Source organism: Hippocampus bargibanti, linkage group LG11 (assembly GCF_051943395.1).
Source record: "Hippocampus bargibanti isolate YZ-2025 linkage group LG11, ASM5194339v1, whole genome shotgun sequence".
In the NCBI taxonomy this organism is placed as follows: Eukaryota; Metazoa; Chordata; class Actinopteri; order Syngnathiformes; family Syngnathidae; genus Hippocampus; species Hippocampus bargibanti.
Window position 1 is genome coordinate 11,815,210 of NC_142744.1, and position 17,719 is coordinate 11,832,928.

At 41.9% G+C, this 17,719-nt stretch overlaps 3 protein-coding genes across 4 annotated transcripts; 1 reads left to right on the forward strand and 2 right to left on the reverse strand.

Annotated features, from left to right (window-relative positions):
• Nucleotides 1-195: 195 nt before the first annotated feature.
• Nucleotides 196-4,254, reverse strand: LOC148891611 (solute carrier family 22 member 13-like). Its single transcript, XM_089008784.1, is given in 11 exon segments — nucleotides 196-376; nucleotides 666-872; nucleotides 1,873-1,981; nucleotides 2,070-2,284; nucleotides 2,715-2,809; nucleotides 2,899-3,022; nucleotides 3,098-3,266; nucleotides 3,338-3,492; nucleotides 3,688-3,791; nucleotides 3,865-4,025; nucleotides 4,028-4,254. Coding segments are annotated over 11 exon segments (1,611 nt in total). The 5' UTR covers nucleotides 4,227-4,254; the 3' UTR covers nucleotides 196-303.
• A 975-nt stretch (nucleotides 4,255-5,229) lies between these two features.
• Nucleotides 5,230-11,618, forward strand: eif2b5 (eukaryotic translation initiation factor 2B subunit epsilon). The gene is made up of 16 exons (XM_089008884.1): nucleotides 5,230-5,416; nucleotides 5,630-5,754; nucleotides 5,836-6,021; nucleotides 6,201-6,378; nucleotides 6,529-6,609; nucleotides 6,719-6,796; nucleotides 7,759-8,071; nucleotides 8,152-8,297; nucleotides 8,411-8,552; nucleotides 8,621-8,722; nucleotides 8,811-8,912; nucleotides 9,914-10,004; nucleotides 10,082-10,205; nucleotides 10,542-10,667; nucleotides 10,757-10,867; nucleotides 11,479-11,618. Exons 1-16 carry the CDS (start codon nucleotides 5,273-5,275, stop codon nucleotides 11,539-11,541), a joined length of 2,112 nt encoding a protein of 703 aa, XP_088865010.1. The 5' UTR covers nucleotides 5,230-5,272; the 3' UTR covers nucleotides 11,542-11,618.
• A 447-nt stretch (nucleotides 11,619-12,065) lies between these two features.
• Nucleotides 12,066-13,846, reverse strand: mul3 (mitochondrial E3 ubiquitin protein ligase 3). 2 transcript variants are annotated; one of them, XM_089008885.1, is made up of 4 exons: nucleotides 13,285-13,843; nucleotides 13,126-13,213; nucleotides 12,634-12,754; nucleotides 12,066-12,556 (listed from the first exon to the last, which is right to left on the reverse strand). In XM_089008885.1, exons 1-4 carry the CDS (start codon nucleotides 13,399-13,401, stop codon nucleotides 12,070-12,072), a joined length of 813 nt encoding a protein of 270 aa, XP_088865011.1. In that variant the 5' UTR covers nucleotides 13,402-13,843; the 3' UTR covers nucleotides 12,066-12,069. The 2 variants fall into 2 exon arrangements, 1 of the variants encoding a protein (XP_088865011.1); XR_016116504.1 differs by lacking the exon at nucleotides 13,126-13,213 and having other exon boundaries at nucleotides 12,414-12,754; nucleotides 13,285-13,846.
• Nucleotides 13,847-17,719: the final 3,873 nt, after the last annotated feature.

The window sequence follows — 17,719 nt, forward strand, 5'->3', positions numbered from 1 at the left end:
CCTGATTACATAACAGAAAGTACTGTCGATCTTACATTAAGTTTTACTGCATGCTGACATTTTCTCAGACCTCGTTGGTGTCAAAATGCATCGTTACATAATTTTCGGGAGAAACTTGCAGTGGTGGTGTCGAACAGTGGAATGACGCAAAAAAGATACATGCAAATTGACATTGACAAAATGACAAAATGACATTGAAATTTATTTATTTAGGAACATAGTACAGGATTGTGTAAATAAAAACATTTTCTCCTGCTCATAATCTTGGAACCGCATCGACACCCGTCGGAGCATGCAAAGAGACTAAAGTTTGGTGGATTTTTTTCTATTTTGCTGAGTCGGGCTGAAGTCAGCTGCTGTCTTCTTTGTGAAGTTTCTGTCGGGACAAGGGAGAGCATAACCATGTTTTCTCTTACAACAATAATCTCATCCTTGATCATGTCCGCCGTCTGTTTTGTCTGTTTGTTGTTAAATCCGCTCATAAAATCCAAATTCATCAAGAAAAACAGTAATTGTTTGACTAGATGTCATCTCACACTGACAAGGTTCGTCTGCCTAAAGTTTAACGTGAGACCAGTTCAGAGCTCAGGTCCACGTACTAACAATCATCTACAGAATATCGAAAATCACGCCAATGCACGACAATAGCTGCTTCGTTAGCTTACCGATTGTCCTGGACATCACTGGTCGAATTGGGTAGTTCTTTTCTCCTCGTTTCTGGAAGAAGGAAACTGAGAACTGCGCTGAACACTGCCAGGCTGCTGAAAATGATGATGGGTACCGACACGTGGTACACGGCCAACATGTTAACCAGCGGAGCCAGTAGTCCAGCTCCTCTCATCGCTACGGCCCCAAAGCCGACTGCGGTTTGCCTGCGGAGAATGAAAACTGCAGACTTTAATAGGGTGAAACCTTATCATAAATGAAAATATGCACATTACAAGAACCACGAGTCTTCTTTTTTTCCTTTCGGCTTTTCCCTTCAAGGGGTCGCCACAGTGAATCAGTGCCCTCCATCTTCAGAGGTTCGATTCGCATGTTTGTTTTGGCCAAGCTTTACGTCGGATGCCCTTCCTGACACAACCCTCTGTATTTATCCAGGCTTGGGACCGGCACAATAAGACACAGGCTTGTGGCTACAGAACAAGCAACTCGATGAACTTAATAAAGATTAAGATACTCTGTAAAATTCTCCCAAACACAAAATGGTCATCGGCACAGCAGCATTCAAACAAAGCAAAACTATGCTCACCATTGCAAGAACCAAGACAACTGCATGGAAAATCCTACTGGACGCTCTGTACCCTTCTCACCACCTTTTCCAGCTACTCCGCTAAGGCAAGCGCTACCGATCCATGCGAATAAAATCCAGCAGATACTTAACAGCTTCTTCCCTCTAGCTCATCCCATTATAGTCATTGTAGCTCCAGTAGTGTACTCACTTTAACCACTGTCACTAATCCCCAAAACTAGACACTTTGAGGCGCTCAAAGTCATCTGCATAATTGCACACTTGTTCTACTCCAAATACAGCGACTGGTCACTTTAAAATGGTTCAAGAATTTTCTGCACCAACTGTACAACTGTGATTTTATTCTACCACTGATCACTTTAGCTCTGCTTGATACTTTGCACGTTGTCTCAAAGTTGTTCCTGAGAGGTAACACTTACATTAAGAAATGCCCTTCCATACTTATTTGCCATGTCTTTGGTTATGATGACACCAGTGCAGCATGTTCGACCGGACAAATTCCTTGTGTGTTCTGCATAGTTGGCCAATAAAGATGATTCTGATTCTGATATCATATCCATCCCACATCAACTCAATTTGCCTTTTACCTTGCAAAGGATGAAGAACCCAAAAAGGTTTACCTGACCGAAGTGGGAAAGAGCTCTTGACAGTAGACCATGCATATGGATGTGGCCCCGTTCAAAAAGAACTTTCCCATCGTGACGAGAGCCGTAATAACAACAGCATTGTCTGGAAGCAGGGTTCGTCTACAGATTAGTAGAATTCAAACAGACAGTAGAATTAAAAAGGCATGAGAGGGAATAACAAATTTCTGTACCTTGTGAGAAAGCCAGGGTCAAGAAGCAAACAAACCCGCCAGTCAGAAGGGTCAACATCAAGGATATTTTTCTCCCCAGCAATTCCAAAACCCAAATGCAGAGGATGTGTACAGGCATTTCCGCAATGCCAAAGATAAACTGAACCAGAAAGATGTCCAAACCAAACTTACCCACATTGAGAATAAGACTGAAGTAGCCTAGATTCACCGAAAACCTAAAAGGGGGAAATGAAACGAAAGGTTGAAATTTAAACTAAAACTTCATATTCATGTGTGTGTGCGTGTGCGTGAGATGTCTATCTATCTATCTATCTATCTATCTATCTATCTATCTATCTATCTATCTATCTATCTATCTATCTATCTATCTATCTATCTATCTATCTATCTATCCTGCACACACACACACACACATCATCTATCTATCTATCTATCTGTATATATATATATATATATATACACACACACACACATATATATATATATATATATATATATATATATATATATATAGAGAGAGAGAGAGAGAGAGAGAGAGAGAGAGAGAGAGAGAGAGAGAGAGAGAGAGAGAGAGAGAGAGAGAGAGAGAGAGAGAGAGAGAGAGAGAGAGAGGTTGTAAAATATAGTAAATTGTGGTTCCCCTACCATGTAAAACACACAATGACCAAATATTTCAGTAAAACTGCTGTGGTAAAAATGATTTTTATTGCTCCAGATTGTTGCTTTTCTTTGTCGAGTCCCTGTAAATGTATGATGGAGACGGTTAACAAATCATTAAAACTCTGGGGTAAAAGTTAAAAGGTGACTCTAATTGTAAAAAAAAACTTACCATGCAGTCCAGCATGTTCTCCGGGATTTCCTTTTTATTTATCGCTGCGACTTTCTTGATCAATCTCTTTGCTTCCTCGAGTCTTCCTCGACTCAACAACCATCTGACAGATTCTGGAATCCACCTTGAAGAATGTCAAATATCGAATGAATTTCGCAGATTGAATCACACTGATTTTTTTTCACATTTCAGTACATACCAAATGTAGAGCGTGACAATAGCAAATACTGCTGCCAACCCGTATTGTATTATCCTCCAATTCCGAATTTCATAGACCAGTCCGGCCAGGGCACATTGTCCCATAGCAGCAAACATTTGGCATAAACAGGAGCCATAAGATCTTTTGCTTATCCCTAACCACTCGGTAGCTACAAATCAATTTTTAAACACACCGATTAGAGACACACAAAGACACTCTCACTTGTTTTCATTGCCGTACCTAATACAGTCGAATTAATTCGATATCCTGCAAGACCGACTCCAACCAAGAACTGTGCAATGATGTAAACATAGAAATTTGGAGATGCACCAGACACAATATTGCATATGGACAGGATCATCGCTGGCACCTGTGTGGTTCTCAAACGACCATATCTGAAAGTGAGAAGCAAATGAAAGCCCTGTAAATTCAACAGACAAATGTGGTTGAACGTTATCCATTAAATTTGTTTTAATCAGGTGCTTTCCTTGTCTAGATGTAGTGAACATCCACCAAGGTTGGCCCAGATACATTTTTAACACACCAAATCTGGCCCCCTTTGCAAAAAGTTTGGGCGCCCCTGATCTTACGGTTCAAGAATAGGACCAAAAAGTATTGAACCAGAGAGTATGCCAGCCATGAAGATTGTCTGCACAATGGAAGGCATACTGGACCTGGCACAGACGAGATCAAACTGAAAAGCAAAAAGTCACAGAATTATCATGACTTGAGACGCTGTAAAATCACAACCGTGTATGGTTACTTACATCTGTGACTATTGTGGCTTCATACGTTGTGTCCGAGTAGACCCAACCATTCTGGCATACTGTTGTCTCATTGAGTCCACGTTCCCTGATAGTTCCGATGTCCCATTCCACCGGAACAAACATAAGACACCCGCTGAAAGAACCATTCTGTTCCCGAGGAATAGTTGTTCATTCAACGTCAGGTTGGGAGCCATTTTGCGTATCCAGTCTGTGTTACAATGTCCGTCTGGATCTGACTGGATGAAAAGAAAACTGGAAAAACAGATAGGCAGGAAAAAATTGGGAAATGTTAGCGCTATGAGAATTAGCTTCTGAAAAAGTCCAAATTCTCCAACAGTCCTCAGAATCTCCCCGAACTCCATTGTTTAGACATGTTATACAATGTGGAACATCGCTCTGCTACGGTTTGGGCAATTGAATATTTAACACTGAATGAGTTAATGTTTCATGGACATGACTATACATATTTGTAAGTTTAAGGGATAAACCTATAAGGTTGACATTAACATTATTCTACTAGTCAATGCCTCATTATTATTTTTTTCTTTTTTTTTTTACGGGGGTTCATTAACCAGATGAAGGGTGAGCACTCATTTGGAAAACAACTTCTTTCGTTTTGCCTTTCATGTCTCATTTAACGCTCCATGGCTCTTGTTTAATTGCACCTGAAATCTGGACGGAATAATAATAATAATAATAATAATAATAATAATAATAATAATAATAATAATAATAATATATTTCATTTACAAGCGCCTTTCAAAGTGCTCAAGGACAGTTTACAAATAAATGGACATTTATTTAAAAAAAATGGTGCCTCAGTAATTGTTGCCTTTAAAGCAGCTAATCTAATCTAATCTGATGTGATATGATGTAATCTAATCTAAAATAATTTAATCTAATAAAAAAGGCATTGAAGTGCAGGATGAAAAATCATAATTTAGATAAAAAAGAGAAAAAGATAAAAAAGTTAATTTAAAATAATCTAATGTAATCTTTTTTCTAATTTAATGTAATCTAAAATAATCTAATCTAATATAAAATACTTTAATCTGATAAATAAAGACATTCAAGGCAAGATTAAAAAAAATCATAATATAGACCCCATTCACCATGATATACCAAGGAAATAAGGCGGCCCAGTGGAAGAATGGCTGTCGTCGTTTCGATCGCTGGCCCTGTCTCACACATTTTGCACATTAATTTCCTCAGACATATGGTGAATATTTTATATTATATCGTCGTTTCACATGATTAATCCTGAAAATTCAGGAGTGGCGGCGTTTGAATAACTTCACTCCGTGGTAGGATGGTCAATTGCTGAGGGTCTTGCACATTTTTCCTGTCTCGGCCACCGTAGCCATATCTGACTCCATCGTTGAGTCAGTGAGAAGTTAAACATTGAGGCATGGCTGTCAAAGGAGGAAAACAGAAAATTTCGAGTAGAAAAGGTGGTTGTGAGCAAGATGAAGAAGAGCCTCAGCTGCAGGCCGTTTTGGTCGCTGATAGTTTTAACCGAAAGTTTTTTCCAGTGACCAAAGACCAGCCACGGGTAAGGCACTCTGCGGAGCTAACATGATTGCTGCCACCAGCTAACCATGCTGCCAAACTTCCACGGCTGCTCTCTTCTACCGCACTTGTGTTCATGGTTACATTCGTGTCATTCATAACGAATATCGAATTACGTGGTGGTTGATTTTAATAACATTTTTCATTGTTCGTCACGTTGCTGCTCACTGGTGTAACCGTCAAAGTTTGTTGACAGGCTTTGTTGCCTCTGGGTAATGTTGCTATGATCGACTACACTCTGGAATTCCTAACTTCCACGGGGGTCCAGGAAACATATGTCTTTTGCTGTTGGATGGCAAGCAAGATTAAGGAACATCTGCTGTAAGTGTCATGAGAAGCACCGCTTTGGATCTGAGAAAGGTGGACTCTTATGTTGATTGAATCTTGTTTTATATCTGGTAGGAAGTCTAAGTGGTGTCGATCAACCTCCCCAAACACAGTCCACATCATCACATCAGACCTGTATAGATCCCTGGGAGATGTCCTCCGAGATGTTGATGCTAAGTCGCTAGTACGCTCAGAATTTTTGTTAGTCTATGGAGACGTGGTATCTAATATTGACATCAGCCAGGCCCTGTTGGAGCACAGGTAAGATTTTGCTCTACTTAAAAATGCTAAAAAGATGGTCAGTATGTTGCTGACATGCAAATTGTTTCAAATTATAGACATGATGCACAAAATGGGCACGTAGTGGTATGCATGCCACACTGTTCTACAGTCATAAAAGTATGTTGTTGTACCTAATGAGTGACTTTTATGTGCTGTAGGCATCGCCGAAAGATTGACAAAAACATCTCGGTGATGACAATGCTCTTTAAGGAATCATCGCCGGGTCATAAGTCTCGCTGTGAGGAAGATGATGTGATCGTTGCCATGGACAGTAAGAGTCAGCGGGTTTTACATTACCACAAGACGCAAAGCTTAAAGAAGCTTCATTTCCCTATGGTAAGGGATGTTTATTCATCTTGATACATCTGTCTGTCTCTATGTGTATTTATATGTCTAAATGTATAATGTGTGTGTGGATATGTATATGTGTGTGGATATGTATGTTTGTGTGTACATATAGTGACTAAATTATTGCTGCGTCTCCAGAATATATTCCACAGTGGAAGTGATGAGTTTGAAATTAGACACGACCTCCTCGACTGCCACATTAGTATCTGCTCACCACAGGTAAGAACCTTTCCTAACATCTGCCCAATTGAAAGTATTGTTGTATACCTTAAAAAAGCATAATAACATCAAAATAAAGTACTCTTTGATTTTCTTTCTCATAATTTAGGTTGCGGAGCTCTTCACTGACAATTTTGACTACCAAACAAGGAATGACTTTGTCAGGGGGATTTTAGTCAATGAAGAGGTAATAAACACCAATTGATATTTGATATAAAGCGTAGTTGGTGTCAACATTTATCAAAAATGAATCAAAGATAATATTTTTTTCCGTATGTAATATTACAAGAGAACATGTCCTGTCATTTCGAGACCTCTTATCCTTACTGGTGCTTTCTACTATCTTTGTGACTGCTTTATTACCTGTATATGATAGTTGTCCGTGTTAGGCGCTATTAATTAATATATTATATAATAATAACAGTGTTTGAAATAACGTCTGCCCGGAGGCCCGGGGCATACAACTTTTTCGTCGGGCGTACAACTTTCAAAATGTCTCGGCCCGGGTGGCCGACAACTTCTTCAAGAAAAAAAAATAGATTTTTTTTTCAAATTAAACGTTTGTTTTATTCCATAAAGCAAAAGCTACAAGCAAATTGACAAACGAATGTTCGTTTGGCAATTTGCATACTCGGCATGGCAGCCAATCAAAAGCCTGTTTCATGCTTCGTACTATACCGTGACTGTAAAGTGTACTTGAAGTTTTGAAAGGCGCTTAGAAAGAGCAGTCCACTTGGCTTTTATCAGATAGCGCAACGCAAACATTGCATTGTGCACCATGACGACAAACGACAACTGGAGCAAAATCTTCAGCAAGGGATATTTACCATAAATTAAGCTTTGTGGTAGGTACTTCCTTAATTGAAATAAAATCCTTCATACTTCGCAACAATGTTTTTTGTTGTTGTTTTTTTTTTTTTTTTTTTTTTTTTTGCCATTAGTCATCTCATTGTGTTTCAAGTTGTGAAAAATGCGGCAGGCAACTTTATGGTCACTTTTCAGAGTTGTCTGCCCTGGTGTCCACTAACTTTTTGTCATGTGTTTCAGACACTAATAATAATAATAATAATAATAATAATAATAATAATAATAATAATAATAATAATAATGTAAATTAACATGTATTGTACTTTTTTAACTTTCCCTCAGATTCTGGGGAATCAGATACACATGCACGTCACCACAGACGGTTACGGTGCCCGCGTGTCCAACTTGCTAATGTACGATTCGGTGTCGTCGGATTTGGTGAGACGGTGGGTCTACCCTCTCACCCCCGAGGCAAATTTTACCGACCAGAAAGGATGGAGCTGCACTTACTCGCGCCACAACGTCTACCGGGGTTCAGGGGTCACCCTTGGCCAAGGCAGCCAGATGGAGGAGAACGTTCTGATTGGCTGCGACACCAGCATAGGGGCCAACTGTTATATCTCCAACAGTGTCATTGGTAACAATTGCACCATTGGTGAGTTCACCGGGAAGATTTTGAACTGCTCCAAAAACTGTTTGCACGATGTCGAACTATAGATCGTTTTTGTGCCTCAGGTGACAATGTCATTCTGGACCATGCTTACATCTGGAATAATGTTCAACTCGGCGCCAATGTGGTGATCAATCATTCTGTGGTCTGTGACAAGGCTGAAGTCAAAGAAGGCGTCAAGCTGAATAAACAATGCGTCCTGGCCTACAATGTAAGCAGCAGCCCGTTTTGACCTGAGCTTTTTGTGATTCCTATCCCGCGATGTCAACTCTTCGTGGGGATGCGTGAGGAGAAAACGCCGTCACTCTTTCATTTGTGCTCCAGGTGGTGATTGGACCACACATCTCTGTGCCAGAAGGCACAGTAGTGTCCATGCACTACCCAGCAGAAGAAGAGGAAGATGACGACGAATTCCTCAGCGATGACGCCGCGGCGGGGCGGAGCGAGGACAAAATCAAACAGAAAGGTGCGCCTTTGAAAAATCCCTCGATTCCAGCTGGAGTAACAGTGAGCCCGAATCAATCATCTCCGCAGCTTTTAACACTGCCGAGGTCGGGGCGGAAGGAAAAGGCTACGTGTGGAAAGCCGGCGGTCTGGATGACACGGAAGATGAAGAGCTGTCACATTGTCTCTGGGGTAAGAAAACTACAGAGATCAGATTGTTTTCTCACGTGTCTCGTCGTAAAATGCCGCCGCCATCTCCAATACGTTCTTGTTGTCCAAGGCTTGACGTTGAAACCTGAACTGGAGAGTGACAGTGAGGACAGTGAGCCTGATGGTCCTGATGATCCAGTCATTCCTTCGCCAGAGATGGATGATGCAAAAGGTGTGTCCAGTTGCCAAAGCTTATCAAAGGGTGAAGGACACATTGGGGGAAATTTACTGTTGTGTTTTTGCCATTTGTGATTTATTTTGTATTTCTTTGATTTTTGGAACCATGTCAATGTTACTTATGCAAATGTAATGAAACTTCCCAAGGGTCTTTATTTTGTTCAGATGATTTCATTTTCAACTTGAGCACTACATTGTTCGTACTATGTATGTCTATTACTAATCTGCATACTGTTCGTCAAAATATGTTTGGCTATATGACGGTTACTTTTGCTAAAATGGAAGCCACGACAAGTGTATTTCATAATTCACGATGTTAACTCATTCGCTGCCATTTCCGAATTCATTTGGCAATTGAAAAGTGTGACATGAGGCGCCTTTCCCAAATTTGTTCGGCTTTTTGGCGATAAAGCGCTGGTCAGACCTCTGGCAATGTTTCTCGCTTCCACGAGGAGGCAGCATTTACCTTTTGTCCATGTTAGCGCTTTGTTACAGCTTCTGCTGTTGTTAAAGCGCTATATATGGGGCATTAGCTAACCAGCATGCCCGCATTTGGCAGCCATCTTGGTAAGGGCAAATATGTATTGTATTGTATTGTATTTTGTACAGCTGCCCCCATTTCAAACTCAGATAACTCCAGACCCATATACCTTAGTAATTAACTTTTTTTTCTGATAAAAGAAGAGAGGCTAACATTTCTCACGCTGAATTGAATGTTTATGTAGTCCTAAAACTCAATATTCTGTGGGTCCTGCAATTTGAGTGAAACTGGCACTGGAGGGGACTCATTTTTGCACATCGACAGTGAATGAGTTATGTGCTGGTTTTAATTGGGATTCTATTCATGATACATGGCGGGGGAATCATTCAAAGGATAACCTCCAATGGCAGAAATAAAATCGCTATTTAATTAAAACTGAAAATGAATGATCGCATGGTGGTTGTTCTCAAATCGCTGAAACAACTCAAACACACTTCTCACACACCCTCCTGCAGTGTTCCAGAAGGAGGTGCTGGGGACCCTGCAAAGAGGCTTGGACGAGAACATCAGCTGCGACCACCTCGTGCTTGAAATCAACTCTCTCAAGTAAGTTGAAGCACACATACAGTGGAAAGGCTCACTCTCAACGCGGTCAAGTGTGACAAGCGTGTGACTTTTGGCAGGTACGCCTACAACATCACACTACAGGAGGTGATGCAGATACTGACTGCGGTACTGTTGGAGCTCCCATTCCAGCATCACAGCTCGCAGCTCACGGCATCCCAATACGTTGCCGGACTTCTGCCGGTAATACTGCTTCTCTTTGGGGCAATTTGTCTGGACTAAATTAGTGAGACACCAGCTAACCATCTTGCCTGCAATTGGCAGCCATCTTGGTAGGGCCAAAACTCAAGTCATTGCAGGCAATGTGTTGATGTCATTGAAATTAACTCACAACTTTGTTGGTTCTCGTTTTGTTTCCTTTTTTTTCGTCTGTGCAAAACCATCTGCTCTCAAGACTATGCTGTCAATCATTGTTTGTAATCATTTTTGATCAAATTCCTGGCAAACTGCAGGCATTGGTGGGTCATGGATTCTACGGGATGACAAAAATTCTAACACTTTGTGTGGTTGGTTTGCCAGTTACTGGAGAAGTGGGCACCAGTGTTTAAGAATTACGTGAAGAGATCACAGGACCAACTAGACTGTCTAGCTGCTTTCGAAGAGCACTTCCTGGAGCACGTCAGTCACTGGCCTGCCATGTGCAAGGTAAGGCTCATCTGCATGACAACATTCATGTTCACAAGGGCTTTGAGATGGAAAGTTTGCCTTTTTTTCCCCTTCAACACCCCATCTAGATTCTAATGACCATGTACCAACTGGAGATCCTCGAGGAGGAGATGATCCTGCGCTGGTTTACTCAAAATGTCACGTCTGACGTGAGCAAGCAGCTCCGTAAAAATCAAGGGGTAAGCCAACTTTGAATTAACGCTTGGAACAGTCATAAAAAAACACATACATTTCTATTTAAATTTGACTTACCCCCAATTTGGGACTCAGTACTCTTGCCCATCCCATTAACTCATTCACTGCCAAACGATGTGCAAAAGTGTGTCCGCTCCAGTGCCAGGGTGTTTGTCATTTTCACTGAAATTCCTAAATTACATGGGTCTGGAGTTATATGAGCTTGAAATGAGGGTGGCTGTCTAAAATACAATGCAATAAATACATATTGGTTTATATAGCGCTTCAACAACAGCCGAAGCTGTTACAAAGCACTAACATTGAAAAAAGGGAAATCCTGCACCCTCGTGGAAGGGAAAAAAACATTGCCAGTGGTCTGACAGGCGCTTTATTGGTACCCCCACAACAAAAAAACAAAACTCGAACTAATTCGGAAATGGCGTTCCACGTCATGGTTTGCAATTCCCAAATAAATTCGGGAATGGCAGTGAATGAGTTAAAATAAATTGACAGTATAATGGTGACGTGATTAAAAAGTGGGAAAAGTATACCTTTCTGTGCAACTATTATTAACATTTACAAAACGCTCACTTAATTTTCTCTACTCTCCCTAAAGCTTCAGAAGTTCATCCAGTGGCTGAGGGAAGCTGAGGAATCGTCAGAGGACGATGGAGAATAATCGTCCATTTTTTAACAGTCAAAACAGACTCTCGACACCTGATTCGCACTGACGCTTCCGTTGACGGTGTGCTTGACGCTGTACAACTGACATCCATCATCATCATGAGTCGATGGCTGCGAATGGAATTATCCAAAGGGAGGAGGCTCTCGGACTGCTTGACAAAAGGTGGAAGCAACCGTTAGTTCCAATAAGAATTTCAGGTTTCAAAAGGTGGGTGGATAAATCATGATTTACAAGCGCCAAGCCGTTGTTTGACACCATTTTCATCTCGAAGCAACTACATGTCAGAAAATTATACAGTGGAGACATATTTAGAGGTCAAAATGGATTTCATTCTTGCCTCTATAAAACAAGACACGCAGAAATAAAATTGGTCAAACATTCCACGTTTAAGTAGTTGTCATCAATTGGCTGAAAATTTCAGTAGACATAAAGAGCCAAGCATGTCGCAAAGAAAACATTTAAATGCTGTCCGAATGTGAAACTAACCTGAGAAAAAAAATTGCAATCACTGTTGTGGCACGTCTATTTGGATCTATTGTCTTTTCCCACATTGTCATAAATGACACCAGCCAGTACGGCGGCTCCAATTATACCCGTCAGGGCCGTCAGCGTCTTCCACATGTCGGCTGATCTCTCGTGCCGCTCGATGAAGCTCTTATAGTCAGTTGGAACTAGGAGATACTCTCGGCCATCTTTCGGGGCCTGCAGCTTCCCGTGCCCCCGCTGTAGCACCACTTCCCCAAACACGGTCAGGTTGCTCCCCACGCGCAGCATCTCTTCACTTTCCTCTATCGCAACTGCTCGCTCCCCGCTAATCCCCTGCAAGACCACGTTCACCAAGCCCTCCTCGGCTCGTCTCACTCGGTGGTAAACCCTCTCCAGGAAATAACCTGAGCCCTCCAAAGGGTCTTGCACACGCACGTGAAAGTCAGAGATGTAGGCGGTGGGACAGATGAGAGAGAAGGGCACGGAGTTGTTGGTTTCTTTTCTGTTCGCCGGCCGAGAGCTCCTGGAAGTATTCACGGTGTCATTGGACAATGCTTTTGTCAATTTCTAAATAAGGACTCCTAATGAATCGGAATGTACCATGTTTTGGAGAGCGTATTCCAGTATTCTGCATGTTCCACGACTCTTATCTTCTGTAGTACACCAAAGCACCTTGGGACAAATTTGCTGCAAAGAGGCTTCTCATCTGCCTCTACCAGGCCTTAAAAACACAAAACAGTCAGTTACCACACCTCATTAGGAACAATATACAGACTTGTAACATTCTGGCATAAATGATTTGCCACCATTTCAGTGTGTTTTTGATGAAATAATATTAAACATGTGTTGAGAGCTTATAAATGAAATGGATTATTATTATTATTCGTAAATATAGTGAAGAGTGAGATGGCCTCAAACACACTAAATTGTATTTAGATGGCCCCATAAAATGTAAACCACTTTATCAACAATTCAGCAAACAGGTGTTTTCTTTGGCCTCGGGGAGGTGATGTCTCAATTCTTGTAAATGTATCAAATAAGTAAACCACAGTGGGTTTATTTAAATTTCACATCCGGAATGTACTTTTGCACCTTCTACTGCGACATATTGGAGCCTCCCGTGAGGAGATGATTTCAGCACTGTGGCCAAATGCTGATCTGGTCGGAATACTGGGATTTCCTACAACAAAACGATCTTGAATAGACGAACGAGTAAAAAGAAAGATGGTTTCAAGATTGGGGCTCACTTACCTTCAGTTTGATCAGCTCCCTTTTCTTCTCTTTGTATAAGTGATAGAACAGCCCTGAACAAGCAAAACTGGATCCAATTCCCCAAAAAAACAGGGAGTTTATTGGAAAGTCACTCATTTGTGCACTTTGAAAACGCACACTCAGTTAAAAGACCCACCAGCGGGTAAAAAAAACCACACACCCCGTGTTAGTTTATGACATGAAAATGGAAAAACAAAGGCTTGTTGGAAAAAGACACCAACAAAACTTAAAACGTACGTGTAGATGAGATTTACGACGGAATGCAATTGTTTTGTTTCATTTCCTTATTCACGCGTATTACGTCATGTTTGGAGCAGCCAATAAATACGTTTCCAGTTTCACGGCAAATATCAATGACCGGAAGATGCCACAAATTCCGCGTTTTATTACATCGACAAGTGATTTGAAGTCTACAGAGTCAAAATTATGGTATCACAAACGGGTGGGCGGTATCATGAACGTGTACATCGATGAGAAGGTTTCTTCAGCCGTCATCTGTACAAATTTGAAGGTTTCGGACGTTTCGCCTCCTATCCAAGAGGCTTCGCTGACGAAGGCTCTTGGATAGGCCGAAACCTTCAAATTTGTACAGATGACGGCTGAAGAAACCTTCTCATCGATGGACCACTCCTGTACGACTGAGAGTTTACACAGACATGAACGTGTACGTGTGTGAATGAGTTGCAAGTCCACTGCTGTCCACTTGGCGTCGCTAATCCCACACGCGACTTTAGATTATCATAGTGTATCGAAAGTGTCAGGCAATTATTGAAAGTGTCACGTAAAGCACTCTTCTCTCACGCTGATCGATGAAACCAGTCGTGTGTGTTTGTATCTCTTGTGTTCATATAATGAGATATTCACATTGTATCGATCATGGCGACAGTATTTTGCGATGGTAGCTACTGCGGTGTTGATTGCTTTGCTAGCAGATTATGGGCCAAAGAATCACTTTTACACCCCTGAAGTCAGATTAAAAATATATATTTGGGAAAAGTGATTTCCTTATTGTTCTGCTATGTTTATGCTCACTGTTCGCGCATAAAAATACAGTAGACCTTTGCAAGAAAATTGTTCAGTGTTATTCAACCTGGTCTTGCATGCTGATAAAATTTGAATGTTGCTGGTGCGCTCAGTGGATTTCAAATTGAGCTGAGTTTGACTGAGAATATATCCGAAAATGCAAACAAAAATTAATCAGTGATCTCTACAGCACCATTTCCACTAAAGGGGCTCTCCATTTTGTAACCCAACTGTCAATAATAATAATAATAATAATATTATTATTATTATTATACATTACATTTCAAAGCTTTCAAAGCTCTCAAGGACACTTATAATAGTGTACTTGCAAATTTCCCCATTGCGGGACGAATAAAGGTATTCTGATTCTGATTCTGACTGCAAATATATATTTAATGGGCTCAGATTACCATTTTGTGCATGTCATATTGTCCCCACCTTAACCCCCCACCCCCGCCCAAAAAAGTTCCAAATGACCCCTCTTCAACTTTGATCCCCTGCCCCTCCAAAGGTCCCTGCCAGGGTCCTGTTATTCATATCTCGAGCTGTTTACTCAGGCTCTAGTCTTGTACACATCTTTGGTACATAACATGGTTGTTGTTTTTTCAAAACTGTTATCGGTGGCATCTAATCGCAATTGAGGCAAAAAAAGGTAATACTAATATCGCGGTTCAATAGTGCAAGCAAATTATACTCCCCCAGGCAACAACACGAGTCTGGATAACATGTAAAATGTTTTCAAACAGCTTCACCCTTTTTTTTCTTTCAAGAATTATTAATGAACAACTTACTAGGATCTTTCAAAAAAGTACAAAACAATCATTTTGTAATGTACAGGGTGTTCTTAGACCAACAAAAAGGAACTTAAAACGAACTGACAATAGGCTTTGACAGATGAGCCCTTGTCTGTTAAATCGAGGTACCACTCCATTTTAAAGTAATTTATCTTACGTGGATAATTGTGCTTTTTGCATAATTTGTAGCGATTTATGCTTCAATAAATACCAAACATGCATCTTCATCCCATCCTATTTATTGTGTATTTATTGATATATGAAAATTGAAACCCAGAAATATTGTGCCGCGCTAATATTTATTGAAATATTATTAATATGTGACTGATTGTCTCAAGGTGCTGATTTACAAGTCTTAGCGGCCACGCCAGACCGAGTCGAGGAGTCAAGTTAGGCATATATTTACATGGCCCGAACTCCACTGTTTGCAAAACGTGTCAATATAGTCAGACTGGCAGCTTGTCGGGCACTTGGACAAAAAGCCTGTAGCCTCTGCCAAATGTTCTCAGGTCACCCATGTTAAACAAAAAAGGGAGGCCCAATCCACTGCACTTTGCAAGAAAAGTGTTACTCCAACCCAACGTCGTGACCAGTTCAGCCAAAAGTTAGCCGAGCTTCTATTTCTTCTTCTACTCCTGTATTTCTACCGGCCTGGGTGATGTGTTCAATGAAGTTTTTAGCACTGCGTTTACTTGGAGAAAGCATTTGACCGTGTCCCTCGTGGAGTTCTGTGGAGGGTGCTTCGGGAGTATGGGGTACAGGAGCGCCTGATACGGGCCGTACGACCAATGTCAGAGTCTGGTTCGCATTGCCGGCAGTAAATCGGAATAGTTTCCAGTGAGTGTTGGGCTCCGCCAAGGCTGCCCTTTGTCACCGATTCTGTTTATAACCTTTATGAACAGAATTTCTAGGCGCAGCCAAAGCGTTGACGGTTTCCGTTTTGGTGGCCTCAGTATAGCATCTCTGCTTTTTGCAGATGATGTGGTACTGTTGGGACCTTCAAGCGGAGCTCTCCAAATCTCTCTCAAGCGTTTCGCAGCCGAATGTAAAGCGGTTGGGATGAGAATCAGCACCTCCAAATCTGAGACAATGGTTCTCAGTCGGAAAAGGGTGGAGTGCCCTCTCCGGGTCGGGAAGGAGATCTTGCCTCAAGTGGAGGAGTTTTAGTATCTGGGAGTCGTGTTCACGAATGAGGGTGTGAGGGAGCGAGAGGTCGACAGGCGGATTGGTGCGGCATCTGCTGTGATGCGGACTTTGTACCGATCTGTCGTGGCGAAGAAGGAGCTGAGAGCCAAAAAGCAAAGCTCTCAATTTACCGGTCGATCTACATCCCAACCCTCATCTATGGTCACGAGCTATGGGTTGTGTCCGAAAGAACGAGATCCCAGATGCAAGCGGCCGAAATGAGCTTTCTCCGTAGGGTGTCCGGGCTCTCCCTTCGAGATAAGGTGAGAAGCTCGGTCATCCGGGAGGGGCTCAAAGTCGAGCCGCTTCTCCTCCACATAGAGAGGAGCCAGATGAGGTGGCTCGGGTATCTGATTAGGATGCCCCCTGGACGCCTCCCTGGTCAGGTGTTCCGAGCGTGCCCCACTGGCAGGAGACCCTGAGGACGACCCAGGACATGCTGGAGAGACTATGTCTCCCAGATGGCTTGGGAACGCCTCAGGATCCGCCAGGACGAGCTAGAAGAAGTGGCTGGGGAGAGGGAAGTCTGGGCTTCACGACTGAAGCTGCTGCCCCCGCGACCCGACCCCGGATAAGCGGCAGAAGATGGATGGATGGATGGACTCGTGAAAAGAACATTTTGATCCGCTCCGCTTTCATCTAGAACTGCTTTCATACAACAAAGAGGGTGCAGGAAGTGTTTAAGATTGAATGACTGTGTCTGTGTGTTATTTTACATATTATTTTTTACATATTACATGTACATATTAGTTTTTTACTTCAAGATGGCGCCGCGGGAGTGGCTGCCTTTCCTGTAGCTCCTGTATTTTGTTTTTCTACTTCTTCCTTTCGTTTCCTCTGCTGCTGTGAAATGTACATTTCTCCACTACGAGACCAGTAAAGGCTAATCCAATCCATTGTATCTAGTTGCAGACGCTTCCTCGCATGTGCAGGAATGCCCTTGTCACTCTGAGCTGCATCACCGCAGTGATGAATAAATGAAAGATTGACGACTTCCCTTTTTATTTCTTTGCTTTCTGTGTTCCTACTGCCAGAGCGTGACATCTTTGCAAATATTGCAAACACCGGACCAGATTTGATATCGCCCGTCATATCCCCTTTTCGTCCGTTGCTTATTGCTCTTTCTGTTCCTCCAATCGCAAATGTTCATATGTGATAAAGAAACATCTGCACATTTGGACAGGCAGCAATTTTTCCATCAGTTCTCCAACGCATGACGATCATGACAGCTCCTCTCTTTACACATGCGTACTTGACCTTGCGTTCAAGTATGCTTTCATGATCCAAACCCATTTGACATTGTTCACAATGGCAATGATGTTGCCCAGCAGCTCATAAACGACACAGTCGCTGCATAAATGAAAATTTGGGGATGGGTGGAGTGGCACGGTATTTTGTTTTCCATTTTAAAA

Coding starts and splice junctions, on each gene's coding strand:
- mul3 (XM_089008885.1), bottom strand. CDS start 13,401: ATGAGTGACTTTCCAATAAACTCCCTGTTTTTTTGGGGAATTGGATCC. Junction 12,755..13,125: donor CCAATATGTCGCAGTAGAAG/GTGCAAAAGTAC, acceptor TGTGTTTTTAAG/GCCTGGTAGAGGCAGATGAG. Junction 12,557..12,633: donor AATACGCTCTCCAAAACATG/GTACATTCCGAT, acceptor GAATACTTCCAG/GAGCTCTCGGCCGGCGAACA.
- eif2b5 (XM_089008884.1), top strand. CDS start 5,273: ATGGCTGTCAAAGGAGGAAAACAGAAAATTTCGAGTAGAAAAGGTGGT. Junction 8,072..8,151: donor TGGTAACAATTGCACCATTG/GTGAGTTCACCG, acceptor TTTGTGCCTCAG/GTGACAATGTCATTCTGGAC. Junction 10,868..11,478: donor AGCTCCGTAAAAATCAAGGG/GTAAGCCAACTT, acceptor CTCTCCCTAAAG/CTTCAGAAGTTCATCCAGTG.